Below are 22,077 nucleotides of genomic sequence, written 5' to 3'. Positions count from 1 at the left end.
AACTTCTATTGAAATATTCATTTCAAATTCCATTTTCATATAAATGGCTGAATGATTCTTACATGATGCTGACCTTTGTCATTTTTATATATCCTGACCCTCGACCTTATGCTGTATTGGAGTTTAATGACCTTGATCCTGGATCATGTTTATGTATGGTGACCTTGACCCAGTGTAACGTTTTCTATTTTCAGACTGTGACCTTGACCGTGGGAGAAGATTGTGACACACAAATCTTTGTTATGTACGGGGACCAGATTACCAATAACTCATGTGCCTCCCGAGTAACGCATTATCTCCCGGACATGTAAGTATACTTGTCAATCATGTTGTAAAGGTTTCCCAGCTAATAGATACTTCCATATAACAATCTCTTAGTGTAATAGAACTCTCATGATAAGTATTGGTGAATCTTATTACTTTATAACATGATATTGAAGGATAAAAATTTAGACTGTGTGATGTGATATATCCAGACACACTGGGCACCAGGATCAGGAAACATTTAAAACAATTTACATTTTGACATAATTAATTTTTCTTTGTTTTAATACCAAATCTGGCTTTCTGATTGGCCAATATTTTTTTAATAATTTTTTGCATACCACTATGAATAAAAATCCGAGTATGGCGCGAAACCCCGAAGTTATCGTGACGTCACAATAGAGACATTGACGTTGCGTATTGATTCGGAAAAAAGAATCCCTTGAAAAACTACTATAATGTTACATTTAAACATACTTCATTTTATCAAATAGAGTATAAAATTAATTATAAGTATTGATGTCACTTTTTAAAATTTTTTATCGGGGTATGAAAAAAAAAATTTGTTTGCAAACTGTGTGAATCCGCGTAGCGGATTCTCACAAAAGTTTGCAAACAAATTTTTTTTTCATACCACGATAAAATTAAAAAATAGTGACATCAATGCTTAATTAACCAATCAAATTTTGATTGGTTGAGCAAAAACATTTTGGCATGATCTTGGAGTCTGAATTTTATGAGTATCTCCTAGATATGACAGTTCTATTTGTTGAACATTAACATATACAATACAATTATGGCAAACCTGTCTATAAAGACCATGTAAGAGATGAAGCAGAAATTGTCTTTATAGCCAGGTGGTCTGTATACACAGGTCAAATTGTGTCAAAGTTGACCATTTGGGACTCTTAAGAAAGTTCATTTAGCAGGTGGTCTTTATACAGGTTTTACTGTGTTTTTGATAATTGATAAATTTCTTCATTCTAAAAAAAAAAAAATCTCCATTCCATTGGTAGGTGTGCCATCAACACCAATATCTGCTATCGTTTGTTGGACTTGACCGGACCATTCCAAATAGGGGGACTGCCGAGACTTCCATCCACCTTCCAGATCCAGAACAAGGACTTTGAAGGTTGTATGAAAGACATTTACATAGACAACGAACTGCTTGACCTCAACAAGTCCGTGTCCAATGTCGGCACACAAGTGGGATGTAAAGAGAAGAAAAATTTCTGTGCAGAATCTCCGTGTCGGATGGGAGGTCAGTTGTAATTTTGTAGTCACAACTATTTCCTTAAAAAAATCTTGAAAAAATACATTACTGCAAACAAACTCATTTTTGAGAAAACAAATGGCTGCAAAAAATTTTTTGGGTCACGGTGGCCGAGTGGTTAAGATGTCCTGACATATTACCACAAGACCTCTGGGTCGCGAATTCGAATTCCATGTAGGGCAGTTGCCAGGTACTTACAGCTGGTCGGTGGTTTTTCTGTGGGTACTCCGGCTTTCCTCCACAAACAAACCTGGCACATCCTTAAATGACCCTGGCTGTTAATCAGGCTTTAAACTAATAAAATTGCAAAATTGTCTCAAACACGAGTATAGTAGAATCATACAAGTCCAGATCTCCAAAGTAAATTGTCACAAATAAGCGGTCGGGGGAAAAAGCGCAAAATTAAGACGCCATAAAAATAGGTTGGTTTGCATTAGTTCCTTTGTTGTTGACATTTTACTCTGAATTTCCTGTAACATATCTGACTTCTACTTGTTGCTTCTCCAGGTACGTGTGTCAATGGCTGGGGCGTGTACATGTGTGAATGTCCGAGTAGAGCTGGTAACAAAGACTGTAGTCAAGGTAACAGAACTGATAGATTAATGTAAATACTATCGTTCTTAAAAAGATTACAAATTTTCATACAGTATTTATTGTTCTCCTGTTTAAAACTTTTGATAAAACTACCATATCAAAAATGGTCAGTTAAATTAATAAATGTATAGTTTGTAATGTTCATGTTGGTTTTAATTTCATTTAATTTGCATCTTCCCAAAAAAATTGTGAAGTTTAATCCGCACTGAAATTTTCCAAACCCTTGGATATATATATAACTTCATGTGAGATGAATGGTGTTTTCAAAGTCTACAAAGGTGAATGTTAAAAATAAACCCCCTATTTATAAGTTCCAAACAATAAATCACAAAATTTTACACCTGCAAACTTAAAGAGATATTTAGTATCCTTTTTGCCTTTTTTGCCCTTTTTGAATTTAATTATACTAAAAAGTCACTTTTCTATTACAGTGATAGATGTCCCCAAGTATTTGAATGGAGCAGGGTTCCTCAGGTTCAGTAATAATTCCCTAAGCAGTGTAGAGATCTTCACCACCTGGTATAATGGTCTGTCATTCAGGACTCGAGCCCAGTCCGGAGCTCTGATGTACATCACGCTGGTCAACGGTCACTCCATACTTATGCAGGTCAGTAACAGGGTTTCTTACCAATGGCAACAGGCACACAGGAACAATTATAATTAAACCTCTTTGTTTCTGAGATTTCCATAAGATTCTTAAGATTTACTACACATTCAAACCCGTCTATGATGATCACCCAAAAGACAAAGAAAATTGTCAATGTAGAAAAGTGGTCATTATAAAGAGGAAGAATTGTGTTAATGGATTATTTGTGATTTAAAGAAATCAGTCTCATTGAGCAGTCCTGGTACAGTCAGTAGAAAGTGGCACTATTTCTCAATCTGATTTAAATGCTCTTTCTCTTTGTGATACATTAGTATAAAGAAACATTCCTTTAGTTTTCCTAGCATTCCCAGCTTGATAACAGCCATATTTACTACTAATCATTTACATCTACAACCTCAAATTAAAGAAAATTATTATTAATTGTCTTATAGGATTACAAACTACTGTCAAAACTGTCTATAGAGACCACACAAGGAACAAAGCAAAGATGGTCTTTCTGGTCAAGGGGGTTTTAATACACTGGGCAAATTGTGTGGATATTGATCATTTGGAATCGTGAGAAAGTGGTCTTATTAAGAAGGTAGTCTTTATACAGAGGTGGCCGCTAAGGCAGGTTTGACTGTTTAATTATAATACATCAGTTATAGTTCCTATTTATTTTGTTTCAGCTGATTGATGGCTACGTGCACTACAGCTACACGAATGATGACACAACTCAGAACTTCCCTTTCAGTTCTGTCAAGGTTAATGACGGTCAGTGGCATTATTTTGAGGTCCGCTGGCAGGACCGGGGTCAACTCCTCTTCCTCCTCGACTACGGACACTGGCAGGTAAGGACACCTGGAGAATATATTGAACCATTGATAGATCAATGAGAGTGACATCTTGTAGATATAAACAATTATAGATAATACTGACATTGAGTGGATGCAGGGAACAGTGATAGATCTCAATAATCTGATAATTATAGCTGTTAATTTCTATATTAATGAGGCGTGCTACCATTTAAATTATTGAAAATCTGATTGATGTTCTCTTACTGTTGTGTCATTGTAGAAAGTTGACACTGTGATAGGAAGTCTACAAAACCAAAAGATTGAGCAGATATATGTTGGAGCGGAAAGGAAAGGCACTGGGCCGATATCTAAAGGATTCGTTGGATGTCTGGAGGTAAGGATTAAACCATAGCCTACATAAGTCATTGAGACAGTTTTTCCTCTATAACATCATTTCATATAATTGTGTATATTGTCTGATATTTCCATGTAATATGTTGCATCTTTTTTCCCCCAGGACATGCGGGTCGGAAACACCCCCAGTTCCATTCTGATCCGACCTGAAGGTCACAATGTCCAGGAGGGCTGTACCGTTGCCAACCCATGTGATGACAACCCTTGTACTGCTGGCGCCACCTGTGTAGATCAATGGGGAGACTACTCCTGTATCTGTCCTCCAGGTGTGTAATTAGATTGATCATTCTTTTACTTCTTTGATAATGGTAGAACTTTGCAAATCATTTCTACACAGTGATAACAAATACTGTGTTAACAAAAATGTCTGTTTAACAGTACACAGACACAACAGTGTGTTCAATATGGAGTCAAAATACTCTGCATGAATTCAATATGAGTATGTTCATCATAAAGATGTCCTACAGTCCCTCACATGTACTAGTTAGATGATAGTTTTACGACACAAATCCTGCATTTATCAGCTTTAAAACTTAGATTCATTATCAGATGTTGCCCTTATATTACATGTCTTAGGTGTATATTTGATGTTATCCTTTAAGTCATAGAAATAGATCAGAATTTTGTGTAACCGAAATATTACAGGCACCCTTGGACCTTATTGTGACGATATCTGTCAGACGTACAATCCGTGTGAGAACTGGGGACACTGTCGAGGGCCAACGTTTGGTCAGAACATCAACTACACATGTGACTGTGGTCTGGAGACCAGTGGGGACCACTGTCAGACCGTTACCCAGCAACCGTGTCCGGCTTCTTGGTATGGACACCCGATTTGTGGCCCGTGTAAATGTTCAAGGCAGTTAGGCTTCAACCCCGCCTGTAACAAAACAACTGGAGAGTGCTACTGTAAGGTAGGTAACTTGTAATGGAGACTGAGACGTACGTAATAAAGTCTTACAAACACACAATCACAATACTGATAAACATTAAGATCAGCTCTATTTACTCTCTCCTTAGAAGAGAAGTCTTCTCAGAAAATCTTCCATTTCATAGATGGAAGAGCTTCCAAAAGCAGAAGAGCTACAAATCAAGTGATCGAAAGTTGTATTTTAGAGGACAAATTAAGTTAGGTTCAGGATTACAATTCTGCTATTTACAATTTTTATTCGCATCTTTGTGATTTCACATTGTTTGAACATGAAAAATATTTTACAGACTCCTGGATCATTTAACAATATCAGATTTAAGGTTTTGTAGAGCCTTAAGACTCATATTAGAATTTATAAAGCAAGTTTCAGTCCTTATTTGTTTAAATTTAGGTCAATGCCAAACTTTTCTCTAATTTCAGGAAAGTTATTACCGTCCTGTGGGGTCGGACTCGTGTAAAAGCTGTGACTGTTACAGTTACGGGTCAAAGAACCAGTCGTGTCACCCTGTCACGGGTCAGTGTCACTGTATAGACACTGTGATTGGTCGACGATGTGATCAATGTGCTAGTGAGTTCGCAGAGGTTAATCTACGCAAAGTTGGCTGTACAGGTAAACTTCATTTCCTTTATTTAATGAAATAGAATAATTTCAATGATCAAATAATGAAGGTATTCAATATGATTTCCCTTTGTTCACAGATTTGATGAGTGAAAAAAAAAACCCACTTTGTCAATACCTAAGAGCTTTGTTAGTAGATTTGATAAAGAACGAGAGCACATTAAATATCCAATGTCTGCTTGTAAAATCCCGGAATGTTATTATTCCTCTTTTCAGAGGATTTCCTGTGAACGAACCATATTTATGAGCAAGAAATGATGTCAGATGTTATCTGAAACAAAAAAGTAACCGTTTAAACACTATGGAGAGGACTTCCTTCCAATAGTCTATATGTTTCCTCCCTATTTTGATAGGATCAGTCACATCCCTGCAAGTCTGACACACAAAAGCTGATAAGACAAGGAATTAAATGATTGTAATTGTTTATTTCAGTGAATTACTACATGTGTCCTCGGAGCCTGTCGGAGGGGGTATGGTGGAACAGCGTGTTGTTTGGTAACCACACAGTACAGGACTGCCCGGACGGTGCTGTAGGTACGTACACAAGATCAGTGTCTAAAACAGTCTCAAAATACTTTGCCAATCAATAATCTTTTCACAAGAAATTATCTCTTTAAGATTGGAAAAGCAACAAGTTAAATCTTTTATTGTTTCATACTCTGAGTGCCTGATCTCACAGGCACAGTCCTTCATTAAATTTCTGTCCAGATTGGATAATGGTTAAGCTACAGATATATCTTCATATCTAGGTATAACCCTGGTAAATACTAGTCTCAATATATCTCTGGGCTGGTGAGAACTTCTCTTTAGATCAGTGGTTTGAGCGTCAGACCAGTTCTGTATGTTTGTTAAGTTTCACAGGTGTAAAATTTAGTGATTCACTGTTTAAAACTTAAAATATGGATAAATATACATGTGTGTTTACAGGTGATGCTAGAAGGAACTGTACTATGGATGGGAAATGGTTATCACCTGATCTCTTCAATTGTACCAAAAACGACTTTCTCTCGCTACAAACTCAGGTAAAGCAGCTTTGAAATTCAAAATGAAAATAATTTACATAATAGTATGATTCAGGTTAATAAAATCATATATCAACCTTTCAAAATATCATAACTTTAATAGTAATGACGAATGATTGATATGATTGTTTTAATCTATTTATCAGATTAATAAGATTGAGTCTGGTGACTTGAAAATCACAACTTTTGTGGCCAAACAAATAATGAGGACTCTTCGTGACGCTGTTATGAAAGCTAGTCGTCTTTTTGGAAATGAAATCAACATTACGTACCGCATCCTGAATCAAACTCTGGCCTATGAAGTTCAACAGACAGGCTTGAGTCTAACCTCGGAGCAGGACAGCACCTACTTACAGGTAACAATCAGGTTTCCTGAAAAAATAGATAATGAAGTGTGTAATGACCTCATATTTTTTCAATAATTGAGTTTTAACATCATAATTTAATACATGATTTCTGTGATTTTGAGTTTTTGAGTCACAAATTCTGTGATTTTGAGTCTTTGAGTCACTAATTCCGAATTTTTGAGTTTTTGAGTCACTACCTGCCCTTTTGTGCCACAGAGTATGCTAGATATCCTGAGTACGGTGATGGATCCTCGCTACAATAAGGACTGGTTGGTCATCAACAAAAACTCTGGTGGCATCGCTGAGCTACAATGGAAACTGGAGAAATACCTGGCCATTTTGTCTGAGAATCTGGCTACTTTACAGAGTAAACCATACAGTGTCGTGTCTGAAAACATCGGTGAGTGGGTGGAGTTAGCAGGGAGTTTATTATTTAATGAGTTCATCTTTCTGTCTATATCACTGCATTACTGTAGCAGTGGAATTATTTTATAGCTTAAAGATGCTGACAAATGGTATTTTTGCACTATCAAAAACAGGAACAGACGATTTAGTATTTTTCTTCAGTTACAAAAGTTACTTACTTTACACCATTACCACCATTGAAAAGTTTGAGCTTCTAATTTTACTTCAAGTTAGAAATATGAAAAATAATTAATTGCATCCCAAAAAATTCTGTGTCACTATATCCTATATGGAAGGAAGTATTGATTGCGCATGCACCAAAGGCGAAATAAATTATTTTATATTAAATTTTTTTGTGTTAATTAGACATATATATATACATGATCAAACACCAATTATTGTTCAACTGATGAATATCATTTATGCTCTGTTGGCGGTGGAGCATTTTTAAAAGAAAATTCTGTAAACCTACTTAATTTACTGGTGATGTAATTTAGTTTTGCTGTTTCTGATCATCTGCAAAATACAATGTCTTCTGTGTTTACATAGTTCTGGTAATGGACAACTTGTCAGCAGAAAATTTCTCAGGCCAGAGGATTCCAAAGTTTAACAACATTGTAAAACAGGATACATTTGATGACGATACTTACATCATGCTGTCCAAGTCAGTAGTAGCCACGCCCCTTCCTCCAGGTAAGTCCAAGTCAGTAGTAGCCACGCCCCTTCCTCCAGGTAAGTCCAAGTCAGTAGTAGCCACGCCCATTCCTCCAGGTAAGTCCAAGTCAGTAGTAGCCACGCCCCTTCCTCCAGGTAAGTCCAAGTCAGTAGTAGCCACGCCCCTTCCTCCAGGTAAGTCCAAGTCAGTAGTAGCCACGCCCCTTCCTCCAGGTAAGTCCAAGTCAGTAGTAGCCACGCCCCTTCCTCCATGCTGTCCAAGTCAGTAGTAGCCACGCCCCTTCCTCCAGGTAAGTCCAAGTCAGTAGTAGCCACGCCCCTTCCTCCAGGTAAGTCTGAATAGCCACGCCTCTTTCCCAGCTAACATCTGACAAATCTGATATTTGAATGATGATAACAGTGATTATAACATTTACAAATAACCTTTACAAAATATTGACATATATCTGGTTAACTCAAACGAAAATTGTTTTTGACGTCCTTAAGTGGAATAGATAGAGAAATGGAGTATATTTAATTATTGACCTTGATCTTGCTTGTCTCTACTGATATGACCTTTGACCTTTTCTACAGATCCATTTGCACCTGTTTTTGAAGCTATCTCCTCGTCCACAGCTTATGTTGGCTTTATTATGTACAAAAACATTGGTGACATATTGCCGAAAAGATTTGATAAGTCTGTCAGGTATGTATACATTATATCTTTCTCCTTTTGGTAAAGGATTAAATAGATGATATTAACGATTTTTTAATGAAGATAAGAATTTAACAAAATTAATAGAATAAAATATTATAAAGAAGAATATAGTATAAAATATAATAAAGAAGAATGTAGAATGAAATTTCGTCGCAATGTTGTTGCAATGTATTGTAAAATCAGTAATATCTTTGTGAATGTTTTTTGTGAAATGTCTATAACTGTTACCTTTACAGACAAATCGAGGACCGTCCATTAGATGTGAACGCCCCGGTCATCACACTCCTGGTTAGGGATCAGGGTCAGCTAGTGACCGGGGCGCTGTCCGAGCCTATCAAGTTTGTGTTCAAACAAGACATGACCGTCAACAGGTCGAGTCCACAGTGTGTCTACTGGAAACACAGCCCTGATTCGTAAGTAACTCTGTAGAGGCTCTTATTCTAAAACAAGTGCCATGTATATATGTTCCATAAACATAAATTTGAATTCTCAACTCATTCAACCCCTATAGACACATTTAGGCTTGTCCAAATAAAAGACTAGACCAGTCAATTATGAAATTCAGGGGTAAATGAGGTAATTGCTTTACTGTCTGTCCTTTTACAACTATATTTGTAAATATTTTTTATTCCCTTACAAGCACTTGCTCATGTATGCGTATAATTTTTGTATGAAGTATGTTTATAATAAATCATTTTTCTATTCTCAAGAGATTTGTTATAACATGTTTTACTGTAATTTTATGTGTCTACTGGAAAAATCGTAAGTAAGTCACTCATGTCTATTATTTTGCTATCAGTACTACTAGTATTTTGATTTTTTTCTCCATTTATGACCATGATGTGACTTTGTTTGACTCCAACAGGTATGTGGGTGAATGGTCAACAGACGGCTGTGAGATGACCGATCGATATGAAAGGGAACTCTTGGAAGGAACTGATCCCGCTGTACTACAAATATTCATAGAATGTTCCTGTGATCACATGACCTCCTTTGGTGTTCTCATGGATGTAGCTGATTCTGAGGTTTGTGAAGATAAATGTATATCTTTTAAATGTTATTTAGCTCGGAAATAAAAATCTTATGCAATGAAAATTCAAACTATAACTGTTAGAATAAATGTGATTTACATAAAGAAATCTAACAGAATCAAAAACAAATTCTATCCTTGCAATAATTTATTTTAAATATAATATGTGATTTACATTACATATTTAATGCTGATGCTGTATAAGTAAGTATTAGTTAGAACTGATAATATACTGTGTTGCTATCCTAACTAAAATCCTGTGTTGTCACTTTCAGTATGTTGCTAAGGGCGCCATTTCCCTAGAAGTGATCAGCTTCATCGCCATAGCGATCACAATGATCTGTTTGTTCGTGGCGTTCTTTATCTTCATGTGCTTCAAACACCTGCAGAGTAACGCCAACAGTATCCTCATCAACTTGGTGTTCACTATCTTTATATCGGACCTCGCCTTCATCACCGGTGTGTACAGGACAGAGCCCGAGGTGAGTATTCAGGATAACAAATGTGATTTAATAACTTCACCGTTTCTGTGGGACTTACTGTCAAAAAATGTTGTTTTTAGATTTTTGAATTATTAAACTTTAAACAATCCTTTTGGTTTAATGACTCAGGAAAACTGATTCCTCTTTTGTCACCATGATGATCAATAATTATATCAATATTTATGTTTACATGATATATTAGGGCTGAAACGATTAGTAATTTTTGTATTCGATTATTCGGTCACATGTAATCGATTACTAATCGATTAATCGTTTGAATTGAAGGCAACTATATTGTTTACTACTGACTACTGAAAACGTCCGCCATGTTTTGTTAACTAATAATAACACATACTGTACAATATGACAGAGGACATGCCTTATATAATATAAGCCTACCAACAAATAAGAATAGATTTATTGACAAAACAAACATATTTTATCCCAAATAAGCTCTGAATTCCGTTCCTGTATCGTCTTCCGTAACATCGTTTAACTCGAGTCTGCTAACCCGCTGTTTTGACGTGACCTTCACACGTACGACTAATCAACCAAATCTGGATCGCCACGGAGCGACATGACCAAATTTTCATCAATGAACTTTTTTATTTCCGTGATCAAAAAAATAAAATAAATCAACAACTCTTATCTTCAATTAGAATATGAACAAAAACATTCTTTTTATATAATAAACACATGCAATAGTAAAATTTAAATGTTCAAGATTACTGCTCCTTCCGCTCCTGAGCGTACCGGCGGCGATTAGGCCTCCGTGACGTAACAACATGGAGTCGATCGCTAGTGAAAATTGGCGAACAGCGTGTTGCAAGCTTTCTCATGACATCCACTTTTTCATTGATTAATGACTTTAACTTCCACAGAGACGTAATTTAACAAGTATTTCTCACATCATATATGCTTTGTTAAGTTCAAAACATGTACATAAAGAGATGAAACTCCAGTCGGAATGGCTTACTCAGAAATCCATGATCTGTCAACGTGTTTAGTCAGCTTACAATGCACTTGCTATGCATGTTACGATTAACGATTAATAAAATCTTTAATCGATTATCAGCGATTAGCTTCATTAATCTAATCGCCTCCGATTATTCGACTAATCGTTTCAGCCCTACATGATATATTACAGCTGTTTTGTCGGTTGGTGTCGATATCGCTCCACTATTTCTACCTGTCCTCGTTCTCCTGGCTGTTCGTGGAGATGTTACACCTGTACCGTCGTCTCACTGAGATCAGAGACATCAACTACGGCTCCATGAAATTCTACTATCTCATTGGTTATGGTAAGTAAAACTGGTCGTCATCATCATCAGACCAAGTTATGTCTCTTGTTTTATTCCGTCTTTGTATATTACAGGGTTATCTGTTCTTGCTGGTAGGCATCTATAGTGACGTCATGATTTTGTTTGCGAAATTACGTTAATGTGATTTTTATTTTTACTTCATGTTTTTGTGAGCTTAAAATTACGTTAATGTGATTTTAGGTTCACAAAAACATGACGTAAAAATAACCGATAACCTAACCTTTACCAACCACCAGAGCAGATAAATCTATATCATGCGAATGCAGAATAGCACATGTTAACCTTCATAATGAAATAAACTTGTAATTCATATTTCTGTGGATATGTAGTCCTGTAGTCACTTGATGTGGAATTGTAATGCTAAATGATGTGTACTCCGAAATAAAACATGGAAAGGATTCTCCTGTTTCTCATGTCAAAAAAAAATTAAGATTGTCTGGTGATTGTGTAATTAACTTTGACATGTTTATTTGACAGTGATACCTGGAATAATTGTTGGACTATCAGTTGGACTGTACACAGATGGCTACGGCGGCTCACAATTGTAAGATTTCTTATTATACACATAGGTGGAAGGAAAAATAATGATTTTGACTTTTACTGTGATACCATTGGAGAGCAAACAGATACTGTGATCAACATGTAACTGAAATAATGAGTTGTTTATGTAAACAAACTGACAGAATATAAATGATAGAAAGTGACTGATGGAGGTTTTACTCCAGCGAAATATAGTTTAATGAAAAAGTTTAGAAAAAAAATAGATTTAATGACAAGCTTCAAAGAAAAAGACATCCAGGTTACCCTGATTAAAAAAAAACCACCATAATTTTATATTTATACAAATTTTATTTATACGTATACAAGTATGTAACGGTGATGTGTAAACTTTACAGCTGCTGGTTGGATATGGCCCAGGCATTCATTTGGAGCTTTGCTGGCCCAGTTGTGGTAGGGGTTTTGGTAAGTAACAATACTTATAATATTTTAATTCTTTATAATAAACAAAGTTTACATCATGAGCACAATTCTCAGAAAATTCAAAATTTAACCAAGAAATTTTACCAAGTCTATATCATTGTGTTTGTTTTATTCCAGGTGATTATCCTGACGTTTATACTGGCACTGAAGGCAAGCTTTAGAGAAAAGATCCACGTTAACGACATTGTGGGATTCAGGTGAGCTTTACTTTTCAGTTAAAAGTATAATGTTTGGATATTTGTGATGGTAAAGTTTGTCGTGAATGAAATGTAATGAATCACAAAAGGGTAATCCTGCTGTTAGATTTCATGAATTTCTAAAAAGACACTTGTAGGTATTGAAAAGAATTGTCATGGGTTGTAAACTAGAACTACAGATACCTATGTAATTTGAGGGGGGAAATTTATAATCATATATTCTGTGTTTTATGCTAAACTCTATTGACATAATTACTAATATTATTATATTCTGGACTAGGTTGTCTACTGTTGTAGTCACATTTTCAGACATTGTATATTCTACTTTCAGGGCGCGAATCTTCTGTGGCCTGGCTATCCTACTGTTGCTAGGCATCACCTGGATACTGGGACTTGTCTCCGTTAACTACAACATGGTGCCTCTACACTACGCCTACGCCATCTTCTCATTGGCTGAGGGTGGCTTCATATTTGTGGCTTACATCGTTGGTGATAAGAAGGTAGGCGGTCATTGAAAAGCCTTATTTAATAAGATCGATAGAAATCGTGACTTTGGACATCCAATATATGACAACAGGACACTAAATATTGTTTGGAGGAATATCGAGTCGGGTTTTCAAATGACCAAAGTTGTAAAAGAAAATGTTTTAATAATCATGTATATCTTGTATGCATGAATTGTAGTTGCTATTAAAAAACCTCATTAATTTGTGTTAGAGCTTCCTCATTCAAAGTAAATGAACATTTTAAGTAACCTTGAGTTTGAAACAAAGTAATACTGTAGAGGTCATTTGGAGCTGGTAACATATTTTTTACATGGGAAGTGAATTACGTGTATCTGAAATGTTTACTACCGACCTCAGATTTGCTCAGCATGTGATCTCGTAAAGCATGATACCGTGAATGGAACTCGCTCAAGCATATAACCCTGCATAATGACCTTCACTAACTGAATCTGATACCGGTAATATGTGTAACCCTGCATCATGATGTCTCGACTGTATGAAGCATGTGTAAATGTTTTTAACAGGTGCGACTTCAACTAAAGAAACAATGGTACAAGTGCCAGGGCAAGAAACTTGAGCTGACAGAGAACTTGGGCGCTACAAGAAGCTCGGTACTGATAATTAATAACACTTTCACTGTCTTCTTGATAATATTAACATCATAATGACTTTAAATTGTGTTTAATCATATATCTAGCACGGAGACAAGAGTTCTTTTGTCTTGTTCTGTAATGAATGGATAAATTTCAGCATGAAGGTTTGATAATCAGATTGATTTACTGGAATGCTTACTTATTCATCCTTGTTATTTTATAATGGACTGTTTCAGCCTTTGAAGTAAAAGAACTCAAATGCGTATTCAGGGGTGAATTTTTTTTACTTATTTCGTATCCCTAAAGATGCATTTAGACTCGCCTAAAGCAAAGACTAGGGCAGTCCATTATGAAATGTCAGGGGTGTATTGTTAATCAATTTACTGACACTAACCTCAGTCAACAAATAAAAAACAAACTTTTCCTTGTAACATTAAAAGCTTTTTCTGAAATATAATGCTCGCATGACTGAAGCATGTGATATAGAAGTGTGTTACAGTAGTGAAATACTAGATAAACATATATCAGTTGTCATGGTTTCTGTGATAGTGTACAGCATATTCTCTACTAACAGTAATATATCAGTGTTGGCTTGTGAATAGTTTTTGTTGTTTTGATATAATAAACACTTTTTACCTTACAGAGATCAGCTCTGGCCTATCGTACAGACAATTCCATGGAAGGATGTCTTAACAGGACTATGAATGTTGGGATATCCACGACGTCGACAACGAGTCGTTCGACCAGTAAGAGTTCGGGAGGGCTGTACAAGGGTGAGGACTATCTACGTAGTACAAGTACTTCCACCTCTGGCCATGTTCCCTCCGAAAGCTTGTACCCCCCTAACGCTGGAATCCCGCCCTATGGATATGACCTCAAAGCTTATCATGAAAAAAGATCAAACGGTAGTAAGTGGCGTTGGTCTTAATATTCCTGCATGTTGTCCCTGTGAACAAGTCATATTTATGTATTTTGACATTAGTTGATATCGGAACGTATTTCCACAGAAAACAATTAAGATATATGTTGAATGGCGCACCTGTACTGCCCTGCTTATTTCCCGCATCTGTGTATTAGATATGTTTTGTCAATATGTTTTAGTTTAAGTGTATTAAAATCAAAGTTTAAACTTTATTTACATATGATGCTTGTTAAATTTGATATGATTAAGTTTAATGGTTTACTAGTTAAAATGGATTTGTGACCAGCTTAGTAGTGTATCTCTTACTATTTTGATATACCTTTGGAATATCTCTGATCGAATGTTTTGAAAAAATGCGGACAATCTCTGATTGTTTATATGAGATCCTTGACAATTTTGACTGATTTGTCCTCCTACTCCAGCTAATGATCACATGGACGGTCCAAACAAGCGGTCCGGGAATGATTCGGATTCAGATAGTGACGGGTCGGTGGGACGGGCCAGCCTCAGTCTGGCCTCTAGTCATTCCTCTGATGATGAAGACGATGTCGCTTTTACTTGGGAGAAGGAATTACCACTGAACCAGAAAGTTGGTAAGTTTATTGGGCAACAAAAGATTACAGATATTGTCTTGGTGGTAAAAATAGTTGTGATTTGTATGGACATGAACAGAATCAAAATTTGAACATTCCTAGACTTTAAGGAACTCTTTAGCTTGAAAATCTCCATAGGAAAATGTTATAGAAGTCGAGGAAAATTCTGGAAATGTTTTCCTTAACGTCTGTTATGTTTTTTCAATGGAAATGTAAGGAATATTGATGAAACTGGGGCATGATATCTTAAAGTTGTTAGTGTAGAGAATTTGAATGATTTGTGCATCACAAAGCTTATCAGGGGTATAAACACCATATATTTACAGAGGAGGCCAAAGAACAAGCAAGAAAGAAAAAGAAAGAAATGGACGACGCAGAAAAACTTAAAAACAACGCTAATACAGGTAAGATTGACATTTACCAGTAGATTTAACTGTGTCTAAAATTACAAACTGTATTCTACTAATACAGGTAAGATTGACATTTACCAGTAGACTTAGCTGTGTCTAAAATTACAAACTGTATTGTACTAATACAGGTAAGATTGACATTTACCAGTAGACTTAGCTGTGTCTAAAATTACAAACTGTATTGTACTAATACAGGTAAGATTGACATTTACCAGTAGACTTAGTTGTGTCTAAAATTACAAACTGTTTTGTACTAATACAGGTAAGATTGACATTTACCATTTGATTTAACTGTGTCTAAAATTACAAACTGTATTGTACTAGTTTACCATTTGATTTAACTGTGTCTAAAATTACAAACTGTATTGTACTAGTACTGAAACTTTTTATTCCCAATTGTTTTACAGCCTTTTACCTACTGTAAAATAATCTTATCACCCTATTTCCAGGAAAAAAAGTAGGGATTTATTCTTTGGAAAATACTGTACTGCTGATTGTTAAATATGTAATGTGTTCTGTCCACAGTTAACCCACCAATATACAACCAGATACCACACCAACAACAGTACGGCCACTGGCCCGGCGACCCTAACTTATCGGGATTCCAGTTCACAGAATCGGAGGATTATCGACAGTCCGACCAGGTCACCATGTCTAGCGTTCCGCCGGACGTCACGCTGCCCGCACAGGAACTACAAGGTAGTAAAAAGGCTGCCAGTTATGTAAAAATGGGCATGATGCTCAGGTAGTCCTAGCAACTGTATCATCCACCTGTTTAATCATTGCCAGTCTTTGTTTATATATCATTAATATATAGTTGCTACCTTTTCATCATTTCTTCATTTTCTGCAATTACCGTATGTACAGAAATCTTCATAGTTATATGACAATCAATCATTTTCTTGATTAACTTCATAAAAAGCAATGGGCAGTAACTGTACATAAATATTACGATTAATATGCTTTAAATATTTGTATGATTTTTTCTGAACAATATAAAAAGTTGCTGTACTCTATGTATCGATACAATAGACGGATTTGTTGTGAATTAAATGATGTGTTATATATGGATTGTATGTTACATTCATGTAAATAGTTTGTGTACAGTTTCTATTTGTACATATGTGATTTCAATGTAATGAGGCTTTTGAGTACAGTGAACACACCAGATATTCATCCTTGCACAACAGTTTGTAAGAAACATGTGAATTCTCCACACATTCTACTTTTCTATTGTCAATAATATAAAGACTATCATTTTAGAACATTCCATATAGATAGACATGGTGTCATGTACTCCTTATAGAGCTAGTATAAATATATACCTGACCAATGACTTCTCGATTGGACAGAGACCAATGTACTATCACTTGTTTGTTGTGGAAAAGAAATTCCGACATGTCTTTATTGTCTATCTACATCAAATATGTATTGAAAATATTTCATACGAAACTCTTCTCGCACACAAGTACAAATTAATGAAAATAAAAAATTTGTACTTGATTACAGTATACAGAGTATCTATTTTCTCTCTCTGTCCTTGCCTGTTGTTTGCAGCATGTTTGTAATTCATTTGGGTCTTTCCTTGGATGGTGTAAATTTGTGGATTTATTTCCCTCTCTGCTCATATTTATTTGCTTTTAGCTTATTTGATAGCGTCCAGTTTAACTTTTTGACAAATGCTCATTATCTTGTAGTTTGATCAAAACATCAAAGATTATTCTTCAGGCGTAGCAATATGTATTGATGAAGATACATTACAAAAAGCTGTACCGGTATATATATATGAGTATTTGTACAAAGTTAAACTGAGATATCTTATCAGGTTTATTTCAGAAAAATTTATTTCAGAAAAATTTATTTTAAAAAAATGGAAGGAAAACCTGAATTCTGACTAGTAACTAAATGATTATTATATTACAGCTAAAAACAGTTACTGTGAATTATCTTTGATTTCCACACAGATAATGTCTAGATTTTTTCCTGTGCAAAGTCTAAACGGCCAATTTATCATTTTTGAAATAAGTTGAGGAGATCTTAAGTCCTAAATGAAAGCAAAAGATATATCTGTGTCGAAAGATATTCAGAGAAACTTTTCTGTAGCTTGTATGCCGTGTTTGTGTATTGGAGATTTATCTGCTCTTGGATGGAGGTATTTTAATTTGACGTCATTATTTTGTGAGCGAAAGTTGTGTCATTTACTCAACAATTTACTCAACAACAAATAAATGTTATGCTCACAAATACATGACATCACAATGAACATCTACATATACTTGCAAGGGCAGATAACTCTGATATGCAATCACAGAATAATGTTGTCTAAGTGCTAGTCGCAGTGTTTGATGGCTGACTTTTCTCTCATAACAGCTAGTCACAGGGACTATATAATGCCGCCTGTGCGGACCGACAGTCTGTTGAATGACTCGAGCAGTAGTAATACTCACGGACCTTTCCACCCCTCTCAAGACTCTCGTGTCAAGGTGCAGGTCCTAACTCATAATGGCAGCATCTCCTCAGATTCTGAGTAAGTTCCCAGACCCTAGATTCTTGTTAAACATCGAAGTCTTGGCCAACTAAATCATACCTGGATGATTTGAGTTTTACACCAGCAAAAGTAAAACTGCAACATTTAGAGCAAAACTCCTGAATCGTGCAATTTTATGGTTAAGGTCTTTCAAAGAAGTTCATAAGACTAATAATTCTATACAAATGGTAATGGAATGTGTTGAAGTTTAAAGTCGGCGCTCTTTTTCACTACAGCTTGACCTGTATTCCATTTCACAATTTATATATATATATATATGCATATTTGTTTTGCTTGAACTTCTACTTTTGTTTTTTGTTGCTGCACATTTCACTTTTTGTTCCACCTTTTTGGTGTATTTCATTGTTATTTGTTATATTGTAAAAGCATGTAAATAGACTTTTGTTGGGAAATTGAAGGTAAAATTGATGTTGTGTGTCCTTTTACTGTTACCTATCTTCCCGGTATTGTCTTTGGCTGTACACAAGAAAACAATAGTTGTGTAAATAAGGACACACAATTGTATGTTTATTATTACACTTTGCATGTTGCATGGTTTGTTGTACATCTGGTGTTTTGTTTGCCTTCCCAACAGATGCAGCCATGAAACCTCCGTGTGACAGTGCATTTCTGTATGATAACGCCACAGAAACGTGACCCCGATGTGATGGTTCATGTCTGCATATCGCCATGGTAACTCGACACCAGCTTCACTGTGCATGTCTGTATGATAACGCCACAGAAACGTGATCCCGATGTGATGGTGCATGTCTGCATATCGCCATGGTAACTCGACACCAGCTTCACTGTGCATGTCTGCATGATAACACCACAGTAAAGTGACCCGATGCAATGGTGCATGTCAACATATCGTCATGGTAACCTGAACCATTTATGATATTGACCTGGTACTAAGACCTATTAAGGACATCTCCACTATAAGTAACCAATCCATATTTCCATGGCTATATGTCACCTCTCCTTGGTTACAATTCTTTTTTGTGATATCTTAAGTTTCAAAACATTTCTGTGGTAGTGTGATCGTTTTACGATATCTCCATGGTTACATGATCTGTTTGTGATATTGCTATGGTTACCTGACCTTTAATTTGCCAAAGTATCTGAGGAGGGTTGTGCATTTACAAATCTGGATTGTGAACGTCCGGTTTCTTTACCTTGATCTCAGCTGTCCCAAATATCATTACTCACTGATTTTATATGAACTGCAGCATCAGATTTCATTTTGTTATCACTTCATAATACTTGTCCTGCATAATCACACTGACTATATATATATACAAGTATCTACAAAGTCGCGGAGATGAAATCCATATTATATACGATCAATATACCTATTATAAAATGTACAATTTATATAACTGTAAGTTATGATATGTGTGTGATCATGCAATAGCAGTGTTAAATATAATATTACTGTGTTGTGCAGAAGGTTGTGACTGTGTGTGATTCCCCGAGAAGTAAAATCTATAAAACTGTTCCCTATTAGGAACCTGTGTGTACTCAGTATTTAACCCTAATTATGCTAGTCGTGCATCCCATTCAGGAGGAAACCAGAGAAAATATCTATTGTTGAAGGCAGAATGACATTTACAGACTAGAACTTTGAAGATGCTAATAAAGCAATTATATGGTTTGAAAAACCATGGATGCTTAGCATGTTTGTAAGTCAAAGACCCATATTATTACAGGGTAATCTGCCCTTGCTGAGTGAGGTAGGTATTAATTGTGACATAAAAACAATGCCGTCGCAGTGGATGGCTACCTGCAAGGGAGGTAACTTTAATATGCAAAGACTTGGAATATCAGTCTCTAGTCGGTCTTTGACTTAACAGCATACTAAGCTTCAAAGGCTAAACTGACAGAATAGATTATAAAACTTACAAATAATTATGTTGAAATTTGAATTAATCAATAATTTGATGGACTGATTATACATATAATACCAAAGAGTTGACTACAATATTTGTCTGCTTTGTTCGTCAAGCTAATTCCCATAGTTCCATATTTGACTGATATATTTGTTTGACATGTATCTGTATATTTGATACAGTTCAGTGCCATGTTGACGCAGCAAATAATTTTTTTGGTGCTTAACATTCAGGTTTTGCAATGACATAAAAATGTTTAAAATGTGTATTAAGTCATCAACAAGTAGAACCTTGTTGTGAAGACAAAGTGATCTGGTATAACACAAACTAACCAGGTATTAGTGGCCATATTTTATATCACTAATGTTTTGTAATTTTCTACTCTTTTAAGAAATCCATGTAAAATAGGACAATTATGCAAATATGAACGACCAATACTTCTTTATGATATTGATAATTTTTTGTGAGCGTTACATATATTTGTGTTCTACCCAAGCTTCTCATTCAAAGGTATATCAGTATTATCATGTAGGGATGGGATTAATCCTATCACCAAAAGGAGGAAATATCTCGTCTTAGGAGAGGAAACCTCCCCGTAGTCTTTAAAATGTTTTTTTTTTTTTCTTTTTCAAGTCACATCTGACATAATTTGTAGCTCATTAGAGGAAATCCTCTGAAAAGGAGAAGAATCACATCCCTGAATTAATGAGTGAAAACCCCACAAAATGTGGACGCAATATTCATGTCATCTCTGTCAGTCGTCGTATTTATGTTACTAATAACTGTAACCATCCCAACAGAACGGAAATTGTATCACTAACTTTGGTCATATGGTAGTACTTTAAGTTAGCAATTTGAAATAAAAAGCATCGCATCTTCATGGCGTTCATGATAAAAAAGTGAGATCAAATGTGAATAAAAAATCAAGCAATGCTATAGTGTATATGACTTATGCAGTAAGCTAAATGGATGCCATTTTTTAAGTGAATGGGGATGAGGGGGAGGGGGCATTTTGATCATTGTAGAACCATGACCTTAAGACATAATGAATTAAAATGGATTTTGAACTAATATTTTTCTTTTGAAAGTGGAATAGCTTTCACAAAACTGTTTCCAACTGTGAATACATTACATTGTGTGTTGATGATATTGTAATGCATAGTAATACATATAGTACGTCCAAATCAGTTGATCATAATTTCATTATTTTTTTTTTTTTAAGAATTTTGCAAAATATAATATTTGCCTTTTAAATGCTTGTCTGTGATGAAGTGATGTATGGGAATTTTATTGTATTATATCATGCTATATCTGTGAATGTGACTGAACCAATTTGATCAATTTGTACGAGTGAGAACTGGTCACACATTCTGTTGTAATCCTTTCAATCCATACGATGTAATTTATTATTGATGTCCAACTCAAATATACACAAATGTACAGTTTTATAAATGTGCTCATTTTGGGGTCCTGTGCTCCTTTGTACAGGAATGTGTTTTTTATAGAAAAATGTGAAAAATTAAAAATTATTGAATTGTATTTTTAAGTTTTGTTATTTGTACTTTCGTATTTGTATGTCAGCTACTCTTCAGTGGAAATTAGGTAGTACTGTATATATGACCTAATATGTACCTGGGGCGTTTGAAATAAGGGGTGCTCACTACAGTAATAGATCCAAATATGGACTAGCATTTCATAAAAAATATTGCATAGTAAGCCATAAATCATAACTTGTAAAAGAAACCAGATAAAGAAACCTACAGTTTTCATATTTTCAGTCTGCATTTACTTTCAAGCAAGTGAATTGAAGACCTTAAAATGGGGGAGGGGCGCTTATTGGGTCAAAAAGAGTACAGTACTTTTCTTCATTTAAAACATTGGCAACGATTGGACATGACCTTGGAACAGTGTCAGGGATGTGATTGTTCTTAGCAGGAAAGGTAGGAAATCTTTTGATTATTGAGGAAACCCTCTCTCTTGTGTTTAAAAGTTTCAAATCAT

The 22,077-nt window shown here is 35.4% G+C and overlaps 1 protein-coding gene across 3 annotated transcripts in view; it reads left to right on the top strand.

The window, feature by feature from the left end:
• The window catches only part of LOC138336430 (cadherin EGF LAG seven-pass G-type receptor 2-like), a 65,435-nt gene extending 43,820 nt beyond the window's left edge, over positions 1-21,615 (top strand). The window contains exons 7-36 of one of the 3 annotated variants that reach the window (XM_069285931.1): positions 195-307; positions 1,281-1,525; positions 2,045-2,119; positions 2,563-2,738; positions 3,407-3,568; positions 3,795-3,908; positions 4,032-4,194; positions 4,574-4,842; positions 5,280-5,469; positions 5,911-6,012; positions 6,406-6,500; positions 6,647-6,856; positions 7,064-7,247; positions 7,802-7,945; positions 8,501-8,612; positions 8,861-9,037; positions 9,490-9,649; positions 9,930-10,136; positions 11,284-11,437; positions 11,936-12,002; positions 12,355-12,421; positions 12,557-12,636; positions 12,968-13,136; positions 13,667-13,753; positions 14,379-14,508; positions 15,080-15,250; positions 15,577-15,654; positions 16,186-16,359; positions 18,031-18,187; positions 18,783-21,615. In XM_069285931.1, the coding sequence (XP_069142032.1) occupies positions 195-307; positions 1,281-1,525; positions 2,045-2,119; positions 2,563-2,738; positions 3,407-3,568; positions 3,795-3,908; positions 4,032-4,194; positions 4,574-4,842; positions 5,280-5,469; positions 5,911-6,012; positions 6,406-6,500; positions 6,647-6,856; positions 7,064-7,247; positions 7,802-7,945; positions 8,501-8,612; positions 8,861-9,037; positions 9,490-9,649; positions 9,930-10,136; positions 11,284-11,437; positions 11,936-12,002; positions 12,355-12,421; positions 12,557-12,636; positions 12,968-13,136; positions 13,667-13,753; positions 14,379-14,508; positions 15,080-15,250; positions 15,577-15,654; positions 16,186-16,359; positions 18,031-18,187; positions 18,783-18,807 (4,257 nt within the window). In that variant the 3' untranslated portion in view covers positions 18,808-21,615. Of the gene's footprint in view, positions 1-194; positions 308-1,280; positions 1,526-2,044; positions 2,120-2,562; positions 2,739-3,406; positions 3,569-3,794; positions 3,909-4,031; positions 4,195-4,573; positions 4,843-5,279; positions 5,470-5,910; positions 6,013-6,405; positions 6,501-6,646; positions 6,857-7,063; positions 7,248-7,801; positions 7,946-8,500; positions 8,613-8,860; positions 9,038-9,489; positions 9,650-9,929; positions 10,137-11,283; positions 11,438-11,935; positions 12,003-12,354; positions 12,422-12,556; positions 12,637-12,967; positions 13,137-13,666; positions 13,754-14,378; positions 14,644-15,079; positions 15,251-15,576; positions 15,655-16,185; positions 16,360-18,030; positions 18,188-18,782 lie in introns of all 3 variants that reach the window. The other 2 variants (XM_069285928.1, XM_069285930.1) reach the window with 2 other exon arrangements.
• Positions 21,616-22,077: the final 462 nt, after the last annotated feature.

Source organism: Argopecten irradians, chromosome 12, assembly GCF_041381155.1.
Source record: "Argopecten irradians isolate NY chromosome 12, Ai_NY, whole genome shotgun sequence".
In the NCBI taxonomy this organism is placed as follows: Eukaryota; Metazoa; Mollusca; class Bivalvia; order Pectinida; family Pectinidae; genus Argopecten; species Argopecten irradians.
This window is presented reverse-complemented; position numbering and strand designations above follow the sequence as displayed.